A 21,893-nucleotide genomic window follows, 5' to 3' on the forward strand; every position below is an offset into this window, starting at 1 on the left:
GTACGCGACCAATATGAAATGAAACTGAACTAAAATATCAGCTGAGTATAAAAAAACAAGCCATTCTTAGATGTAAATTTCCAAATATATATTTTGATAAACCGAATCAAATTTTAACATCTAGTGGATCCTTCATTATTGATATTATAATAACTACATGTATCTTGGCTTTGTTATTCGGAAGGTTTTTTATACGCATTATATAATTATTGTAACATTTGGTCTTGCATTTTATCCCAATTTCACCCTGGATTCAAATTTGGATTTTTTAATAGACTTTTTTAATTTCAAATGTCCACCCTCCCCTGCTGTGGTTCCAACCTACATCATGGGGCCATCGTTTTCAGATTTTAAGAAATATATGATATGAAATATGAAGGTAAGAAACAGTGAATACGTTCAGTAGTATACAATCAAACAATACAGATGAGAGCTGGGAAAACAAGAACCTCTTAAAACATCAAAGGTGGGATAAGATGCGGTAGAGACGTAAGCGTTCCTTGACGATCGGTTACATCCGCCGTGTGCACCTTGTCATAATCGGAAAACGGAAAAATCCGTTGACAATTCAGTGTAAAAATAAAGGTGTGTCAATTTGTATGAAAAAAATTTCAAAATTCGACTTATTGGTTGATTTTATTGCTTACAATGTCAAAATATCGACCATAAATTTTACGAAATATTGAGTAAAGGGAAATGTTGATATCCTTGTCTCATCAATGTATTTGTCAATAGCTTGCCTCATTTAAGAAATTGTTCATACGCAGAGCATGCTCTTGCGTATCAAAAGAACTAGAGAAAACGTCAATTCTTTTTGCGGGTGATAATGGCATTTTGCTGTACATAAGCAAGTATTCTAAGAGTATTACATTTCAAAGCTATAGTCCCATTCCCCGGAGTAATCTGTTTCTCATTAAAAATTGAAAGTGCTATAATTTCGTAAAATATTAATGGAGACTTGATTCATTATCAAGATAGACTCACTGACAAAAAATAATCTTGCAAGCATTTAGAAAATATCAAGATGCCACATACACCAACAATCAGCTCAATATTATCTGCAAGCATTCAGAATGCGGAAACCCAAGTGGAACAGACTAAGAGAGAGACGGTGCACAGCTAGACAGACAGACGGAAAGAAAAGGACCTCTATAGTCCCTTCGGTTTTACCAGTCAGCAAATAGCTTAGAGCTGTTAGTTACTAGTACTTTAGCTGATTTTTTTATGGAAGTACTGATTTGGGTATATTCGAAACATCCAGAGAAAACGTTGAGTGAAGAATGATATTTTTTCAATTACAAGCTAATTTATGCTGCTTTAAATAAAGCTATCACTGTGCTGCAGTGCACTGTATTGCAATGCTTGAGGTACTGTCTAATTTAGACATACTTTGTCAATTTTTATTATATGGCAAAACAGTAATTTGTAACCATTGCGAAACAAATGTTACAAAAAAAAAATACTTGTGAAAATCAAGACAGCAAGAGGTCTTTCAAACTTACAAAATCTTAGATTATTTATTTATTTTGCATGAGAACTATATGTGTTTATATAATTATTATGTCAGGAGAAGAACTCGTTTGTTGTAAGAGCTTGTTTCCAATATTATTGATTAATTCAATAAAATATGTTCATAAACAAATCATGTAATAAATGACTGCCCAGATACACCGAGACCCTCCTCTCCAATAACTTGTTTTGCAAAATCTTTTGATTACAAACGAACCATGCAAGAAAATGAGATATATCGGAAAAAGTAATCAGGAAAAACCCACATTTATAAATATTCAGTACCAAAAGGACACAAGCTAATTCAGAGAATCTGTGCCCCCCCCCCCCCCCCCCCCGGTAAAGGAAAAATAAAAGCATGCACTGATCCGGAGGTGGGGGTGGGTGCGTTCAAGGGAGCACTTTAAGGAAGGCGGGGGGGGGGGCATATGCATAGGGAGTCATGATAAGAATTTTAATTGCAAACCCCAAACATTTTTTAGATATCGCCCACAAATGTATATTTATAGTGACAAGGACTGGTGTCTCAAGGAAAAAGGTTGAAGCGGATCGACAGCTAATTCATTTAAGCCCGTATTGATTGAAACAAGCGGTCGAAGTTGGGGCAAGAAAACCCGAGTCAGTTTGTGTGACACTGGGCTGAGATGTCGAGGGACACCAGACCAAAATGTTTAGTCCCTACAACATCTCGCTGAGATTAACCGTAAAACATATTAAGCATAGTGTTTAAGTCTAGCTAATTTATTCCTGTTGTATGATAATTAATCACATAATTAGGCCCTATTTTCGTTCCGTAGTAACCGTCTCGATGCTCTTCGTAGAATCCCTCGACGATGCATGGCAAAGCAGCACTCCACCCCGAACCAGATAACTATAAGTCCAACAGTCAGAGTGGCGCAGAAAAACGCAAAGGCGATGCAGACGGAGAAAATGATATTGGATTCATCCATTCGTTTTTGTGAGCTCCATGGGTCTTTGGCAGCTTTCTCGTATTCTCTGTCTGCACTGACGGTCAGCAGTGACGTCACGCTGGTCACTATGACGAGAAAGAGCACGGTAGCTCCAAGGACGGCTCTTTTGCGCCTACTGAAGGGGCGGTTCCGCTCTAGATGCCAGGCAAGTTGACGTAAAGCCTTAAAAATAATGTATATATTATACACTTATTGACTAGGTATAACCTTTGACAACATATGATTTGTTGGACCTGAAGGTGAAAATGTTGCCCGAGGCTGCAGGCTGATGCTTACCTCTAGCTGAAGTATTCCTGGATGCGCAGGTGGTGTAATGCAGGCAAAATGACCATTACATATTTCACATTTAGTAGAGCCTTTGTATCGTACCCACTCCTTCAGACAGGAATAATGAACTCTGGACAACTGACCACGACAGTTACATTCAGTAGATCCCAAATCTTCATCTGAAATTTCGTACAAAAATTTGTGAATAATATTTTCTACAACTTCATCTGACATTTAGTTTATTCATAGAAAAGGTACAGTAATTTTTCCAACAGAAATTGTTTTTGTTCCTCGCGTTTATGTGAATTTTTCGGGGTCTCTTATTTTTTTCTTTGTTTTTGGGTCACCTGGGTCACTCAAGTGCCTATTGCTATACATTTTCGTCCGTCGTCGTGCGTCGTCCGTCGTGTGTTAACATTTGAACATTTTCAGCTTCTTCTCTGAAACCGCAGAACCAATTTCAACCAAATTTTGTATACAGCATCTATGGGTAAAGGGGAACAAAATTTATGAATTTCATGGTCCCTGCCCCCCTGGGGCCTGAGGGGTGGGGCAAAAACAACTAAAATTAATTAAATCTTTAAAAATCTTCTTCTTTACTCCTGGACATCAAGCAGTCAAACTTTTAGCATAAATGTAATGTCTAGAGTCCTCTGCCAAAATTGTGAAATTCATGGCCCCAGGATCAGGGGTTCTAGTGCTAGGGCGGGGCTCTATTGATTATATAGTGAAAATGCATTATTTCTTTGAAAATCTTCTCTGCTCCTGGGTATTAAATAAACATGTACATAGTTATGATGAGCAAGAGTGCCTCTTTCAGAATTTTGAATTTCATGGCCCCTGTTTCAGAGGTTTTACCACTTGGTGTAGGGGGGGAGCTCTTTTGATTGTAAAGTAAAATACATTAATTCTTTGAAAATCTTTTCCTTTGTTCCTGGGTATTATGCTAATCATCCAAGTATATGTATTTATGATAAAAAAAAATGTGCATCTGGCAAAATGGTTAATTTCATGCCCCCTGGGTCAGAGGTATCGGAGGGGGGAGGGTTACATAGTCTGAAAATAAATTAATGCTTTGAAATCTGCTCTTTGGTTTTAATCAACCATTTATGATAAAATAAAATTGATGATAAAATTTCCAAAATTTTGAAATATGTGGCTCCAGGGTCAGTGGTTCCTTTGGGTGGGGTTCACAACTGATCATAAAGTGGAAGTGCATTTTCTCTTTGTTACTTTGATCTACCTCGGGGTGTTAAGTAAATAGAGTAAGCATGCTTAGTTCATAATTATGATAAGCAATGGTGCCTCTTTCAAAATTGTGAATTTCATGGCCTCTGGTTTAAAACACGAACCAAATTAAATTTTTGGAAAGTTGTTACATGATACTCAGGTGACCTATAAGGCTCGTGGGCCTCTTGTTTATTTTTTTTCCTTTTTTTAAGAAAAAAAAACTTGATCTGTATTTTAGTATTTGCAGGAAATGGTCTTTATTTCGAAATCAAGATGTACCCGTGATTTTTCCATGAATGGAATTTTCTCTTCAAATTCTAATCTACAGTGGAGTCCTCTCCAGGGGGTGGGGGTGAGGGAGTGCTCCAGAGCAGCAGACTTTTCCGAGAGGAAATCTATTTCTTAGGGCTATTTTTTAACCATTCCCTTCAGAAGTTACAGTCAATGGACAAAAGTATTCGTCATATTTTAATTGGCGTTGCGTTAATCGCGATGCCTCTCTCGGCTATTTTTCACTCGCGCTATTTATAGAACAAACGAAATAGAATGCAACTTTCAATAAAGAGACTGGAGAAATTACGTCACGATTTTGTGACGTCATTTTGTCACTTGTGTGTCTGTAAACACTGGAAAACATCACTCGAAAACATGGGGCGAAAATCAGTTGAGTTGAGCACTGAGGTAAAAGAAATGATCGTAAAATCTGCAAACCACACTCCAAATAAAGCAGAACTGGCGAGAATGTTTGGTATACCAAGGTCAACAATCGTGAGTATTTTGAATAAATTTGACAGACTGGGTACTGTAGAAAACTTGCCGAGATCTGGCCGTCAACTTTTGTTTACAATTCGGGACAAGACGAAGTTGAATCGCCTCGCTAAAGCAAACAGAAGGGACACTTTGACAGATTTAACAAACAAACTGAACGAAGGAAGAGGAAGACAATTTAGTGAGAAAACAGTATTTAGAAAATTACGTGAAGAAGGGTACAAAAGGAAACGTGCAAGGAAGACTATGGTGGTTCGATGTGTGAACAGAAAAAAACGGGTAAAATGGTGTCAAGAACGAAAAAACTGGAAAAGTGATAATGAATGGAAAAAATATATATTTTCCGATGAAAGTCAGATTGTTATCGGGACAGATAACCGTGTGTATGTGTGGAGAAAGGACGCCGAAGCGAACAGTCCCCATTTGATTTGTCCGCCATCGAAAAGGAAGGTAACACTTATGATCTGGGGATGCATGTGTTTTGATGGTATGGGAACTATTGTACCTGTCGAAGGTAATATAAATGCACTCAAATACTTGGAAATAGTTGATAATAATTTATGGCCTGTAATTGCCAGACATTTCCCGAACAAAGACGTTTTCCAAGACGATAATGCTCCCGTACATAGGGCTCACGTAGTGAAAAACTATATGACTGAAAATAATATTAACTGCACAGATTGGCCAGCTCAGTCTCCAGATTTAAATGTGATTGAAAACATTTGGTTAAAGATCAAAAGAGAGCTTAAAGGCATGTCCGCAACTATTGAAAGTCGCGATCAGCTGTTTCATGCAATCCGACAAGTGTGGGAAAACATCCCCTTGGAATACGTCCACAGCCTCTACGCATCCATTCCATTCCAGATCGGATTAAAGAAGTAATACGTATGAAAGGAAATCTGACCAAATATTAGGTAAGTGACTTTAATTTTAAGTATACAAATCTACGTTTAAAACTTCCGTTGTGAACGTAAACAACGCGACGCCATTTTGAAAAATGACGAATACTTTTGTCCATTGACTGTAGTTGACGCTTTTAAATGTACCGGTATACTGGTTGACTTTGTCTGAAGAATTCGGGCCGAAATTCAAAGTGGCTACGGAGTATAGTTTCCGGGATGGTGTCTAGTGTCTACTAGTGTCTTTCTGTAGCAGCAATTCTGTCACGTACATATATCTTGTATGGAGTGATTTTTTAGTCAGTTTGTGGAATTAAATTAACCAAATATTTTTAAGATAATTCCGATTATCCATCAGTTAAATTTCAACTAAGAATGTTTTGAAAACTGAAAGTATAGTTTGGCACCTCTGATAAAGGTCAGTAGAGAATACATGTATATGGCACAAAATATTAATTTAAAAAAAAAAACAAATATAAATATTTCTTAGATGTTGGATAAAATTAAGACTGTATTTTAAAAATACCCGAATTCTTTTTGGCCAGTTGACAAATTCTGCAAACGTTTTCGCTGCTGGACGAGGAAGAATTGATGACAATATTAACTTGAAGGTCTGACGTGTTAGGAGAGGGCGTGACACCCGAATCCTCTGATGACGGCGTTAGTCCTATCTGTAAAGTACAAGAACTGATGGTGCAGTTATCGATTACAAGAACGCGGTCACCAGCATCTCTACTGCGGTTAGAAAGCAAAGGACGCACAGGTATGAAAGGTGAAAGCTTCTAATTTGAACAAAACTGAAAAGGTACCTGGGAAAGTTGGACCTCTTCTTCAGATTTCTGTTCTACACAGCTTGTTTCCTGGGATTGAGAGAGCTCAGCCATTTTATCTCGATAATAATTTTATGAAGTATACCTACATCATATTTTGTATTTACGTTTACAACGTTTAGGGTTCCTCTTGTTTACGTCACAATAAAAATGTCAACGTTAATATTTCCCGCGTAGCGTTGTGACATGACCCGGAGAGTTTTCCTTTGAATTAGTGCAATAAAACTCTTCATAGGCGTTTCCTTATACAGATTGAGATAACCAGATTCTGTATATCTATGATAAACGAAGATTTATTTTAAATGAAAACGATGATGGAAAGCTGTTTTCTTATCGTATATGATCATTTCAAACTGCAATTTCCTCAAAATTTGAGTGAATTTCGAGTAGAATTTTACAACATATACTTATAGCAACCAGTGGCGGATCCAAAAATTCTGGAATGGAGACGGGGGTCACGGATGGTTTTTGTTGACAAGCAGAAGAAAAAGAAATTGTTCAAAGACGAAAATCTTATGGGTGTTAGGTTCAGAAATAGCCCGGCCTATACTTGAGTGTTATACTGTCAGTTGTGGGTAAATAAATTGAAGTATATTCAAAAATTGGGAAAGAAATGCAAAATTGAGCCATAAAAACCCCGATGCAGTCAAATCTAAATTTAAATATTTGGAAAACGCATTTTGATAAATATTTACACTGATAAAGTGATAATTAAGTTGATGTCGATAAATGTAACAGAACCTCTATCATGTACAAGAAAGAAAAATGCTTTGAAATCGTGTATAAATCAAATTGACCGAATTAAATATCCCTTTCCTCCTCTCGCTTAAAAAAATCTAGAATCATCAAAGATAAAAGCTCAGAGTAATACAATACAGAAGAAGGAATCAAATTTTAAAACACCTACGTTAAAGCATTTGATTTATTTATTTATTTTTAATATAATTTATTAGTGTTTTGTTTTTATTGAAATAATTGTTTAATTTCAATATATTATATACATTATTTTTCATTTTCGTACAACTTAAATATTTAATTGAAAATAATGTTAAAAAAAGAAGGAAAATAAGTAAGTGCAGTAGTGTCCCTTTTCCGTGATTCGTATTATGGGGTTTGATAGATAAGCTACAGTCTATTATACAGTTAGAATTACTTCAAGTAGATCAGATAGAATATTGAACTTGGCATATCGTAATTTATTTTCATTATTTTTTGCGGTCGATTTCATTAGAAGCAATTCTTCCCTTTAACTCCGAAGAAAAAAAAAGATGTTTTCCTTTCACAAGATACAGCCTTGGTATTCTGTGCTATAATGTATCAATTAATCATCGTTTAGTACGGAGAAAGTCCGCCACGAACTTATAGTGTAATGGAAACCCTTGTAGTAGATGAATTGACATCATTTTATGAATGAAATTTCCGGCTACGTAAGAGCTCTATCACAGGACATTCACGCGCCAATATAAAGATAGTATCGCTAGGGAGGGCCCATCCTCCAGCTCCATTCATAAATATCATTAATAAAATATCATGTGACCAATGTATCAACGTTAATCAAGTTCACGAGGTCAATATTATTGAATTTTCTTCTATTTTATCTGCATTTCTCTCGCAATAAACATAGCAACATTTCTATGTCAAGGCAACTCGGAAATATATATTATTAACGTTCATACATTTCAACTTTGGATTTTTTATCAAAACACTATCGTAAAATTAACACCTTCAATTTTCAAAAAAAAAATTAAAATAAACACACCAACACCCTCACACACCGGTAACTCAGAATATCAGAAGGGTTTACCACAATATATTCTGCGTTTTTTTTTTATTTTGTTTGTTTGTTTTTTTTTAACACAGACCTTGAAAAAAATGCACCTTTAAGGTTCATCGATCCTGTATTAAGACTGCTTACCATCATTTGATAGAAGCTAATATCCATTTATGTCTTTTGAAATACTATTTATGCCTAATTTAGCCCCTCTGGGTACAGTGTATGCTAAACTTGTGTGTAATTTACTTAAAGAGTTTTCTTATGAAAAAAAAATACTTTTCTTTCGAAAATAACTACATGTATCAGGATTTTTAAAAAAAATATTTTGTGAAAAGAGAAATCTTAACAAAATATATATTTCCAGAATATCAATTTAAAAGCATGATACTCGGTTGTATATCAATGATATTGCAGGATACTCGTCTGGATATGAATGATATTACTGGATACTCGTGGAAGTATGTCATTGTAGAATACTATGTCATTGCAGCATACTCGTAAAAATAAATATCAAGGCTATTGCAGGATACTCGTGTAAATATCCAGGGTATTGCAGAGTACTGATGTGGGTATTAATGATACTGCAGGATAATCCTGAGCAATACATGATCTAAAACTTGATCATGGAGGTTATAATCGAAATACATTTGAAATAATTTAACTGATTTGCCTATACGCAGCCCAGTACTGCTTATCAAAATGGGCTGATTGAATATTTCAAAAAAGCATTTTTATACAGAAATTACCCCTTCCTGTTTGGCAATGAAAATTCTGGAAGACTATATTGGTTGACCGTAACATTTTTCCCGAAGTTACTGTCAACATAATAAAATCAAATGAATTATTTTCCATTACGTAAAACTAAAACTTAAAAACTGTATTGCTTTACTTTTAAATTTTGTAAATACAATGCGGTTTAATTTCAGTCCTGCAAAAAAAGCAAGCAGATGAAAAAAGTTGCGGTTAGAAGTTTTCTTTCGTCTGATTCAAACCATAGGCTTTAATTTCCTGTCGTCAAAAACAACATAAATTACTTTCAGCCATTCAACAACAATATATTTTTAATGCACGATTGATAACAAAATATCGTAAAATTTCATTAAATATTTAAAAGCTAATCGCCTCCTTTGTAAGCTGGATTTGGAACCAGGCTTTTTATTTTTGTTAGGTAATTTGGTGAGAAAACTGTTATAGATATTAGCAATGATACTGCTATTCGCCGCGTTTGATTGAATGAATGGTATCAGTATTTATATGAGGATGGTTCGGAGCACTTTAGTTAATTATTATACCATCTTCTCCACCCCTCTCTGGTGTCCATTCAACACAAGCTCCTATTACTTTGTGTTGCGGGGGCGACGTATTGGTACTATAAAAGTCAGATCGGACACGGACATTAAATTCTGGTATACAGATTGTTTTTTCTCATAGGTAAGTAGGAAATTTATTAATATTTCTATTATACATGTATCTAATGGTTTCAGGAAATATCCATATTCTAAATACCGGTATTTTTTGGAGTTTTACTTTTTTTAAGGATTGGGTATACCCATTAGAATGGAAACGGTGCGAGAACTCAATAGTGGTCAGTTCTTTCTTTGAAATGAACTTCATTATTCAAAAGCTTATGAATTTAAATCTAAAAATTCGAATAGTTTTGTAAACAGAACATTTCTATCTGAGAGATAAAAGGACTCGGAGAAAAAAAAAAAAGAAGAAATTCTTGGAAGTTTTACTCAATTTTATTTTAGTATACAGTTTATGTACACAATGGGTGTAAATGAAAAAGAAAATAAAGGAATTCATTATTGTTATAATGTATATGATATCATAGTTTTACTACAGCTTTAAAATATAATGATGAAAAAATCCACCAAAAGAGAAAAAATAAAATACGTGAAAAAAGTAATACACGTTACTCCCTATTTAATTGTGTCATTTCTGCTTACAGAAACATGCAGCCATATACTTGTGTTCTATGATTTTCTTTAGAAACAGTTCATACCATATCTGTTCGCAATATATCATTTTATAACTAAGTGAATAAGAATTTGCTTGTGTACTTTTGATGTTATTTTTCAGGAATTTGAGGACAATTGACTCCGTATACGTAGCGCAATTATAGAAAATATCATTGATTTATATATCAGTTTCGTATTAAACAAATTAATTCAGTAGTGGATAGATAATGAATTTATGCTATAGAAATTAATTGCTTATTTGAAAGCAATTTTAAGAACAACATTTATCACATCCATGCAGCAAGTAATTATAAAGTTTCCTATCGCGAAATAGAAACATGATAAATATAAAAAAAAATCTTTTTTGATATATCTTAAATTGGACTGACATACTCAGTACCTCAATACTTATAATCATAAGTACTGAGATACATATGTCAGATATAAATAATGAAGTGTACTTCGTTTGATTTTTTTTTATAGTAAATTTCACAAATTCCTTTTTATAAATGAAAAAAAAAATCAACAATTTGTTTGATAAAAAGATTTACATTTTCCTCCTAAAATGAGTATCAAATTCAAACGCAACATGATAACTTTTTTTTACCATTAAATTTCTTTCAATATTATGATGAATATTTGATAATGTCATGACCAGTATATGATCTGTATAAAACCAAAGTTTAAAAAAAACCTAAATAATTATGTTCTTACTCTCCTTCTTTAAGCTCTGATTTAATGATATCAAATAAATACATATTTAGAGAAACTATTTTCTTTTAATCGAGATTTCGATACTAATGTTTATTAGCATTATATGAAATTAGAACTGACCATTGATGTCTTACAATGATGAAGCATTTAAAAAATTGTATCCTCTCCAAAAGTTTTATAGTTGTGGGAATAAAACTTTTATAGAGAATAATTGTTATATACATTGGTGTACATGTACACAAGTTTTTAAATCCAGACCTTAGACTGGAAACTGGAAAAAGCGGTTGAATCAATTCGTACAAACAATCAAAATTAGAACCATAATAATTATTTTATACATCAATATAAGTTTGAGATTTCATATCCTCTTAAGTAAATAGTTCCCATTCAAGTTCACAAGACAATAAAAAAAAAAAATCTTGGAGATCTCAACCCGCTAAAACTTCTAGCAACTTAATCTGAACCCCCCCCCCTTTTTTTTTCTTAACAATTCTGCATGACTTTGAACAAAATATTCCCATAAATTGTCTACGTTTTCTAAAAATGGTTTAATGAAAGCAACAATTTTTTTCTATAAGTGAATGCCCGATCATGACCAGGAGCACACGGCGGGTGTGACCGGTAAACAGGGGGTGCTTACTCCTCCATAACACCTAATTACCCGAGACAACCTTTAATCCAACTTTTAAAAATCAAAGCTTTTGTCTCTGATTTCTGACTATATATTCAATGCATATTTGATCTCTTATATATTTAGATGTAAGAGATTTAAAAGGTTATATTTTTCTTTTCTAATCACAATTGTACAATTTTAAATAGAAATGGAAAACTGAGTTTGAAATCTGGAAGCGACTATATTTTTTGGCGGAACAATGACGTATGAAAAGATTTTTTCTGATTCTGAAAATTATAATAGAACAATGAAGTTAGTTATAATTTTTACACAATCAAAGACTTGTAGAATTTTTCAAATGTTATTTGAATTAATAATAAAGGACTGAAGTTTTAGAATATATGAAATAAATAGGATTTTCCAAACAAACTACAATTATGTTAGGTTTTAAAGCTTCCAATCTAAATAAAGATATGAGCCAAAAATCCGCAAAGAGTGTTTTTTCTCTCTTATTAAACCATCAAAACTTTTTTGTTTTTATATCATTTTGTATCTCTGTATGACTTCCCTACCATTTGTGAAAAAAATAGAAGGTATCGCTTGATTGGCAACAGTTTTTTTTTTTTATTATTAATGTCAAGGGAAAAGGTAACGACTTTGACCTGGCCTTGCCTTTAATATAAATTGGTCAAAACTAGCCTTACTGATACTATCACTTCGTGATATTGTCTTCTACATTCTGTGAAAAATTAATTATTTTTAAAATACAAGAAATTACATTTTTGTACGAGGAGTAAGTTTCCTTACAAAAAATTGAGATAACCTGCCACGCATTTCCGCAAGATATCAGGCCTGGGGGCCATAAAACTTAGACGAGCTCACTTTTGATCTCAGTCTCACTTTTCCACTATTAATTCCTTTGGAAAAAATGAGACTTGAGATCAAAAGTGAGCTCGTCTAAAAAAAAATTAAAGGAAAAACTTCTAAACATTATTAATGTGTAAGAAGTAATTACAGTGCAAAAAGGTCGCATTAATTGCTCCTTAGTGCTAAAAGAAGCGCAGTGATCCCCATTTTTTTTTTTTTTTTGATTTTTTAGTATGCTATATGAATAGATTCTAAAAATATACTTGACAAAAATATTCTCAATATTTTTGTTGACAGGAACCAATCTCCTTAAGTATTTAGAGGAAAGCTCCCATTATTGAAATTTATGAAATTATGATTTAAACACAGCTTTTCTGAGAAAAAAAATATTGGAAAAAAATATTCTTTTATATTTAAAGAAAATGTGGAATTCGTGGAATTCGAGTCCTAGCATTAAAAACCTTAGGTATCATGTAGCTTTGAGAATAACACACTACGCTGTAACCACAATGACTATGCTACACGTCTCCAGCTATAATGTTTAGATGAAATATCAGAGAAAATTATGATATTATTGAGATTTTATTTCTCACTTTCATATTTGTCGCACTATAGGCATTTCGCCCCCTTGTTTACCCATCTTCTTTACCCCATATGCCACACCTTACCAAAAGCTTTGAAAATTTCACATATTTCTGCCTTTGAGTATAGGAGTGACAACATATTATCATGGATTTCAAACAAATTGATTACCGTATATACTCGCCTATAAGTCGGTATTTTGGGAGTTAATCTCTAGTCCAAAACTCTGTGTCCGACTTATAGGCGGTCCGACTTATAGGCGAGTATATACGGTAAATGTAGAATTCCCAAGTTGGAAGATAGACTGTCTTTAAACGGTAAATAATATTTGGTCCGTGTATTTTAGATTTTTAGAAATTTGGAATTTTGATTAAATGCTCTAATTTCAAATAACCTAAACACTCCGAGTTTTAGAATTTTACTTTAACTATCCAGAATATCAAATTTCCAAACCCGATTTGAATTTTGAATATCACTTCAATATTCTAACTATCTTAAAGCTCTTTTGCTTGACCAAAAGTGTTTTTGTAATAGTTTTAAAGGTTTGGAATTTGATATTTTGGATATTTGAAGTTAACTTCTAAAAACTCAAAATGTAAAAGGTGTTTTAGTTATTTAAAAGTTGAGTGTTTGAATAAAAATTCTAAATTTCTAAAAATCTAAAACGTTCGAAAGTTGGAAGTTTGAAGTAAATTTTAAATAATCAAAAGACGAAAATGTTATCGAATTTAGATTGTTAAGCGTAAACTTTCTAAACAAACGGTAGATTAAAAACTCCAAAGTTTAAAATACAAAATTTGTTTTTGGAAATTTGAATTTTGAATATTTAAGGTAAAAACATAAACACTCAAAATGTTAAAACCTGTTTGGAAATTTGAAAGTTTAGGTTTTTGAACTAAAATATTAAATTCTAATATACGAAATCAGTTTGAGTTTTTGAAATTTAGAAATTTGAACTATTATATCAACATTCTAAAACTCTAAATAATTTTAGAAATTTTAATTGTTAAGTGTTACTCGGACCATATTTAATGTTGTTAAAATACGCGTAATGTTTAAAGATTTTTATGCCCCCTTCGAAGAAAGGAGGGCATATTGCTTTGCTGCTGTCTGTCGGTCGGACGGTCTGTCGGTCTATTTAGTTTCCGTTCATTTTCTTCACAACGGTTGCACATACTGAAATTTGGTATACAGATTTATCATAAGAATATTTAAGGTATTCAATGTATAACGACCAAATTTTGTGCCTAATAAATGAATGGTCCGATTTTTTAAATCATGGTAGCATTTTGAAGATGTTTTCAAATGCTCCACCAAAGGAATTTACAAAATTTTGATTATTGTCCAATTTATTGCACCTTGATTTTTACATTGAATTCTATGGGCAGTGCATGTTTTTATAATATATTTCAAAAAGTAATTTGAATTTCAAACAAATCTCTTGGTTAAAATAGGCATAATCTCTTTCTTCATTATAAAATGAAATAAAATGAATTTCATTTGTGTAATTTAACATGATTTCATATTCAATATGTATGTCAATCTCAAATATTGTTGTAATACAGCTCAAAACCGTGTTATGTAACTATCTAATAAGGGTCTGTCATCTTTATCATTAATAATTAGGAAACGGATTAGTATAAGTTTTTGAAACTTGTTTCCGAATCCTTTTTGATCTTTGTACTTCTTGCCTGTATTTCTTGCTTGTCATGTTCAAATAAAATATGGTTTAAACTAAATAAAATGAATTATTTAGCGAAGAAATCTTGAGAAGTTGAAAATTTTCTTCTTTTCATCAAAGGTACATAACTCTTCAAAAACTTTAAACGTTTAAACTGACCGTCTCCTTACATTTTTTTAGTTTTGTGAATTTTGTTTATTTCACTTTTATCATAAAATGGCCAGTTCTGTTTTGGGTACGATCGAGCCATTTTTGACAGAGTTATGCCCCTTGGACTTTGAAAAATCCCAATTATTTGCAGTTTCCGTTCATTTTCTTCGCAGAAGTTGCACATGCTGAAATGAAATTTAGTATACAGATTCATCATAAGAATATCTAGGTCAAAGTCTGTTTTAGGTATTTTTGACAGAGTTATGCCCCCTGGACTTAGAAAAATTCCAATTATTTGGGGGAGGGTAGTTACTTCTCAGTTAATGTACATATTATTAGGCTTTATAAGAAATTTATAAAAGATTAATATTTTAATTCTTGGTGAATAATCTTTTTATTTGCAAAGTAGTAAACTACCATGAATTACATTGTTTGCATTAATTTTTAGTATTTTGTGAACGATTGAATGGTTTATTTCCATTAAAAAATAGGTTTTAGATTAGCAGGTTCATTCATGTAATAAGATGTGTACATCTATTTTTCACCCTGTCAGGTAATACATTTCTGTTAATGTGTGATGCACGTCTTCTTGGCCTACAATCACGTATCTGCTTATAAATCTTAAATCGTTATAAATTGTCATGCTTTGATTTTTGAGTAACAGACTTTTAAAAAATCGACATATAAGCGGTACTGCGTATGCAATTATTTTATTCGTTTAGGATTTTGATTCATCCCAACCTTCTAAGTGAACTTTACAAATGATTATCGAAAGAAAGACTGGTTAGTTAACCTTAATTAAAATTAATTAAAGAAGGGTTTGGTCGTTAAGTAAACTTAAAAATATATGATTATCGAAAGAAAGGAGTAATTGATTAAAATTGATTATCTAAAGATAAATTTAATTAATCATTAGGAGAACAGGGTAAATTGTAACCAAGCTTCGAGTAAGGAAAAACGGAATTGGTTAGTAAATATGATTGATTATCAAAACAAAGGTGCGAATTAGATAGTAAATATGATTGGTTATTTTAAGAATGGTATGATTGGTTAGGAAAGTTAAGATATATGATTGATTATCTAAAGAAGGATTAATTGGTCAGTAAACTTATTTAAAGAAGGATGTGATTGGTTTGTTTATTGTTTAACGTCCCTCTCGAGAATTTTTAACTCACATGGAGACGCCACCACTTTCTGGTTTGAGAGGTGCAAATTTTGTCCTAAGATACTCGGCACGTTGGGCCATTGAGCAGGGAGGGATCTTTTTCTAGCCAGCACCTACTGTGACACGGGACCTCGGTTTATACGGTCTCATCCGAAAGACCGGTCTCCAAGTCCCACAGTGAGATTCGAACCCGCAACGTAAAGATCAACTCCTTACTTCGCGACTCTAGAGCAGACGCTATAACCACTGCATGATGTAATCGGTAACTAAACTTTAAATGTAATTAAATATTTAAAGTGAGACGTGATTGGTTATAGTAGTATGATTGATTATATAAAGAATGATGTGATTGATACTAGTACCTGAAAAGAGGTCTTGTCAAAATGAATAAATCTATGAAATACGAAAGCCATAGCTCTACCCACTCAAACATTATATTCAGGTTAAAGTATTTTGAGGACAAACAGACTGTCAGACAGATGGACAGAGCTAAAGCTATGTACAAGTACCCCCCAAAACGCGGGCATAATAATGAGTTAGGGGCCTGTCCCAACCCGACGATATACATGTACTGCGCGGTGATGAGACAATGGAACTACCCGAAAGAAAAAAGTCGTTTGTGTTTTATTTGTCCGATGGCATACATGTACTTAGGACATCCATATATTTTTTCTTTCTTTTTTATGCTATCGAAGATTCTGGGGTAAATAGTTTTTGCTCTGTCCGTCCGTCTGTTTGTTTGTTTGTCCGCAAAAACTTCAACCTTGCTCATAAATTTTGAACAGTTGGTGTTAGGGTGTTTATATTTCACTTGTATACTTCTTACAGCAAGGGTTCCACTGGAAACAATTAATATTAACCTTTTGACTTTGACCTTGGAAGTTTAATCAATTTTATTTAAAAACTTTAATCTTGGTCATAACTTTTAGGTTAGTACAACTGCTCTCATATTTCAAAAATATATATACCGGTATTCATTAGCACAAATACTTTGTTTCATTGTTTGGATAAAAAAAATCATTTGACTTTGACCTTTTATAAACTTCAACCCTCGCCAAAAGCTGCCATATGAGGGCACCAGTGCTTAACAAACACATCTTGTTTTTCAGTACAACTGTCGCACAATTTATATTCAAGGTCGAGATCTTTCTTCTTTACGTTTATGACGCAAAAGTGTTGCTTTCCAGTTTCAAAGGGCTAGGCTTTTCTTAATTAATAGGATTTTGGTTTCTTACAATAACATGTCAGTTCTTGTATGTCAATGAAATGATACCTTAAGCCGCTCCATTCCTCTGTTTACTTATTTATCAGACTTTTCGACAAATAGATCAAAATTAGTGTGGTGAATGAAACGATACGTCAGGCTTAAAAACTGACAAGAACTGTGGATTGGAGGTGTAGAGTGTATCAACATTAACATCTTTGAAAAGCATTTCGATTCTGATACCATTTAATTACTAACAATAAAAGTAATATAAAGAGTTGTTGGTTTTAAGCAAACAATATTTTTCCACTTGAAATAGAAGGTTCAAATGCTCCATTACTGGAACATTTGACCCCCCCCCCCCCCACACACACACACACCACTATCATCCACCCCTTTAGGACTGAGAGTCTAAATATCTGTAATATATGTAGTAATTGCTAATATTATAATTTCATGTAAATTAGTTGAATCTGATTGGTCGAGAAACATTTGTTAAAAAACACTATCACCCGCTGAATAATGAAGCCACGCCCTCCAGCGTAGCAACAGTCAATATTGCTTGACGATGGGTGTTATTCCAAAAAATAGCGACTGCGCAGAATTTATGCGCGGACGGTTCACTGTTATATGTATTTGTATAAAATATTCAGTATAATATAATAAATATTGCATGTAGTTGAGTGTAACATTAAAAATTTTCACCCCAAGAAAACCATTGCCAACCGGTTGACAATGGTTTTCGAGGGGTGAAAATTTTCAATGTTACACTCAACTACATGCTATATTTATTATATTTTAAACTGATGGGTAGTTTTATACAAATACATATAACCCCCCCCCCCTTTGGATTTGCAAAAAAGAAAGAGAAATAAGAAAGTTCCAATTTTTTTGTTGTGTTTTTACTATAGAAAATGTAAGGTGAAAGGCTAATGTAATATATAAAGAAATTCGGTTGTAAAAACAAAATAAAACCCCATCCCTTTACAAAATAGGATTTTCAGGTTCGGAGATTTATTTTCCTTTCTTTTTCAAAAACTTTCTGGTAATGTATACAAGTACTTTTTCCCAGATTGATCAACGCCCCACTTTCAAAAACCATATTCCACCTGTATCGATATTCTATTGAGTTATTTAACTATATGTATGTGTACAACGTTTTAACTGTTTTCACTCAACTACATGCAATATTTATAATATTTTAAACTGATGCCTGGTATTGTCCAAAGTTATGTTCTGAAAAAATATTAAGATGCATGCACCCATCTATTCCCAGATGTCAGAACTTTTTAAAAGAACATTGATTTCCATGAAATTATATTTGATAAATATTAATTTTGCTATTTTTCAAGAAGTAAAATTATGTCAACAAACCTAAATTTCTCGCCTATGAAATGACAATGGACTTTCGACTCAAGTTCATCACATTACTTGTATCTTACATTGGCGTCGGAAGCAAATTGAAAGTGGGGGAGGGGGGGGGGGGCTAAGTGAAAGAAAAAATGCCAACGTACAAAAAAACTTGACAAGCAAAATTAAAAGAAAGAAAATGTGTCCTTTGGTCAAATCGAAACTTCTTTTAGTACCAAATTTTTTTTTCCAAACACTACCACTTAGCTTTTTTTGGAACTAGAGTGCGACGTGTCTGTTGAAAGTGGGGGGGGGGGGTGTTATAAACCCACGCTTGTATGTTCATTGCCTATTTAATATCTATCTTTGCAAAAAAAAGTCTAAGGATAAAAAAGGATATTTTAATTTTTAATCTCAGCTCTTAGTTTTAAAGAAAATGTTGCGGACATTATAATTAGGGAAATTATATATACAGCAGTGTACTCTTTCTAGTAGCCAGGTACTAGTAGCTAGAAGGTTCAAATGCCCCATTACTGGAACACTTGACACCCACCCCTTTCGAGTTGTCAAAATGAAAAGTCTATCACCCCCACCGTTCCATTCAGCTTAAGCTGGAGCAAGCATGAATGGCTTGAAATGGTGATCATTAATTTCATGTTACAGTATCCCACGAAAATTCTCGTGCTGATTAGAGCTATTTGTCAATATTCAGCTGTATCAGTCTTGTAATTCAGTTTCACAAGCAAACATAGCTTATCAGAGTCTACAGAGCTCACCACCTCAACTGAAAAAAAAACAATTTTAAAATACGAACTCCCTTTTTTCAGAATTTTTTTCTAGGCTTATTACCTGATGGATCAAAACCAAAAACTTTCTAATTCGATCAACGCAGCAGTTGATGCCGCTTTCTGATAAATGCATCGAATGCTGCATATGACCTGCTGTTTGTGTTGCTAATTTCATGATATCTATATATCCAAAGCATATTATACATGTACATACAGCACATATTTAAATATACTGTCAAGTGCAAAACTCTCAGACTCGGAAAAAGATTTGACGGGTGAGTGATTGGCTTAGAACAATGTTGGGCTTTTTTTAGGACCATTACCAGCTTAATTGGACTTTCAGTAAGGCGTGGGATTCTCGACGCGTAATTAGCTTCTGAAATTTACACAGGTTTCCTTCACTGTTGAAATATACATAGGATAGAAATTCGGCCGAATGTCAACTGGTGTAGTAAAAAGCCAACTAAAAGTTCTCTCGCGGCACAGAGGTGGGGCATAAGTCGCCTCATCGTTGTTCACAACAATTTAAAGTTCCTGATGTTATTAATTTCTTAACCAATGAGAATCTACTAGTATTCGCCATTACGAAGCGCCGAGAATGCCACGCCCTACTGAAAGTCCAAACTAAGGTGAAAATCGTCCTAAACTATAGACAACCTAACTTTTTTCTCCGGGAGCTGCACTTGGCCTGTAATTTACTTATAAACACTCGGGATAAAGTCTATAAAGGAATCATCTTTGTACTATTTACACGTCAATCAGTGAAAACTGATTTTACTATGCAAATGTACACTTCCATAAGGAAACTACGTTGCACTATTTAGTTCAACCTTGGCTTAAGACTACTGTTTGAACTTGGTGCTATTCACATTTCCAAAGGTGTCGACATGCGAATTTCAACGCCCTAAGCTTGTCGCATCTCGAATTTTTTGTCATATTCTTTTATACATGTACCATTCCAATTTTGCAACACGGGCTATTGTCAATGTGAATGTCCCTAAAACGTGAGGCATCAAGTTTACCTAAGTCATTTATTAATGACGGCATACTGATTTTTGATTTTTTTTCTAGTCATGAGGTGGATGAGTCCAGTTTTGAGCTAATGGAAGAGGTGACGTTCTTTCTCTACTTCTGTGTTCTCCAAACAATCAATGTATGTACCCATGTTGGCCAAAACCAGCCTCGTGTTGATAACGACTCTTTTCTGTTAAATCATACAAGTCCGTTGGAATTAGGAACAGAGCACCTTCTTCAAATTTTACCATCTGAGCAAGTGTATACTGTCAAGATACTCCCGTCTGTAGCTTCAAGAAAACAAGAAAATAAACGTGTCTTCCTCAGAAAATCTGATTTTACAAATACGCAAACCTTGCAAGATAATTTGAAAACCAGTAAAAGAGAACCCAAAGAGAGCGAGTTTGTATATGGAAGTGACGACCGAAGTTTAGTGGAAAATTATAAACTTGGTCAGTATCCGTATTTCAATGTCGTCAAACTGTCGTCTGGTTGTAGCGGAACGCTTCTGACGCCATCTTTTATCCTCACCGCAGCTCACTGCGTCCACGATGGGACAAAATTTCATGAAAGGATGGAACTGCTCAAAATTCTGATTCCACACAAAATGGGGTATAGGCTTTACTATGCTAAAGAGATTATAGTGCCTTTTGATTGGCAAAAAACCGAGGGCGTGTCTGACGCACGACGCGTTGTGTTTGATTATGCCGTCATACGATTAGATATTAGCGTCTTTGGGCGTCATGACTTTTCGCCATTACGCACTGTCAAGTTCAGTATTTATTCTGAAAAACTTTGTTTCTTTGCATTTCCAAACAACGAAAACTTGATGTGGAAATCGGAGTGCAATGGGTGGAATAGCTTTCCGTTGTTTAATAAAAACGTTCTTCTAAATAAATGTGATTCAGCACGTGGCAACTCGGGAGCCACGATTCTGTCGCAGGACAGTCGCCATGGCAATACGTATAAAATCATCGGCGTTCTGTCCAGTGTGTTACCGGAGAAACATTACACGTCATTTAGTCTGCTAACTAAGGACAAAATCAGCGACATTTGTACCATGATTCACCCGGAAGGGAAAATACACAAGATCTGCTCCCAGAACGAATCTCTATTTCATACATCTAGACTATACAAAGGTTGACGAAATCAGATGTACAGTATTATAAGTATTGTAAATCAAAAATAAATCATCTTGTTTATTCCTGCTTTTATTCTATTTACATGGTAATTTACAAGTAAATAATGATATTACATATGTCTATAAATATGATTCTGGCATTGAAAGCTTGGCTTCTTTGCCATGTACAGTAAAACAAGAGCCTTTGAAATGCGAATTCATTAGAAACCTTAGTCATTATAAGGGTGTGTTCCCGTTTTGCACACATTTGGTAATTAGTATAGAACAATAGGTGTTAAGTGTGTTTTGATAGCAATTATAGTCTGATTTATGGTTTGGATTTACCTAGATTTACCTGTGAATACCTGATTTACCTGATGTATTCTTCAGAGGTTTTATACAAGTTTATAGGCATTTTATTAAATTTCTAAATATA

At 33.8% G+C, this 21,893-nt stretch overlaps 2 protein-coding genes across 2 annotated transcripts; one reads left to right on the forward strand and one right to left on the reverse strand.

Moving 5' to 3' along the window:
• Positions 1 to 2,234: 2,234 nt before the first annotated feature.
• On the reverse strand, positions 2,235 to 6,630 carry LOC134247304 (E3 ubiquitin-protein ligase MARCHF8-like). Its single transcript, XM_062729668.1, has 4 exons — positions 6,454 to 6,630; positions 6,171 to 6,315; positions 2,757 to 2,926; positions 2,235 to 2,642 (listed from the first exon to the last, which is right to left on the reverse strand). Exons 1-4 carry the CDS (start codon positions 6,526 to 6,528, stop codon positions 2,283 to 2,285), a joined length of 750 nt encoding a protein of 249 aa, XP_062585652.1. The 5' UTR covers positions 6,529 to 6,630; the 3' UTR covers positions 2,235 to 2,282.
• LOC134247303 (uncharacterized) lies at positions 6,324 to 21,648 on the forward strand. Its single transcript, XM_062729667.1, has 2 exons — positions 6,324 to 6,407; positions 20,395 to 21,648. Exon 2 carries the CDS (start codon positions 20,426 to 20,428, stop codon positions 21,479 to 21,481), a length of 1,056 nt encoding a protein of 351 aa, XP_062585651.1. The 5' UTR covers positions 6,324 to 6,407; positions 20,395 to 20,425; the 3' UTR covers positions 21,482 to 21,648.
• The last annotated feature ends 245 nt before the right edge of the window (positions 21,649 to 21,893 follow it).

This window comes from Saccostrea cucullata, unplaced genomic scaffold (genome assembly GCF_032062105.1).
Source record: "Saccostrea cucullata isolate Sc308-1 unplaced genomic scaffold, CSIRO_AGI_Scuc_v1 ctg61, whole genome shotgun sequence".
NCBI classification, from domain to species: Eukaryota; Metazoa; Mollusca; class Bivalvia; order Ostreida; family Ostreidae; genus Saccostrea; species Saccostrea cuccullata.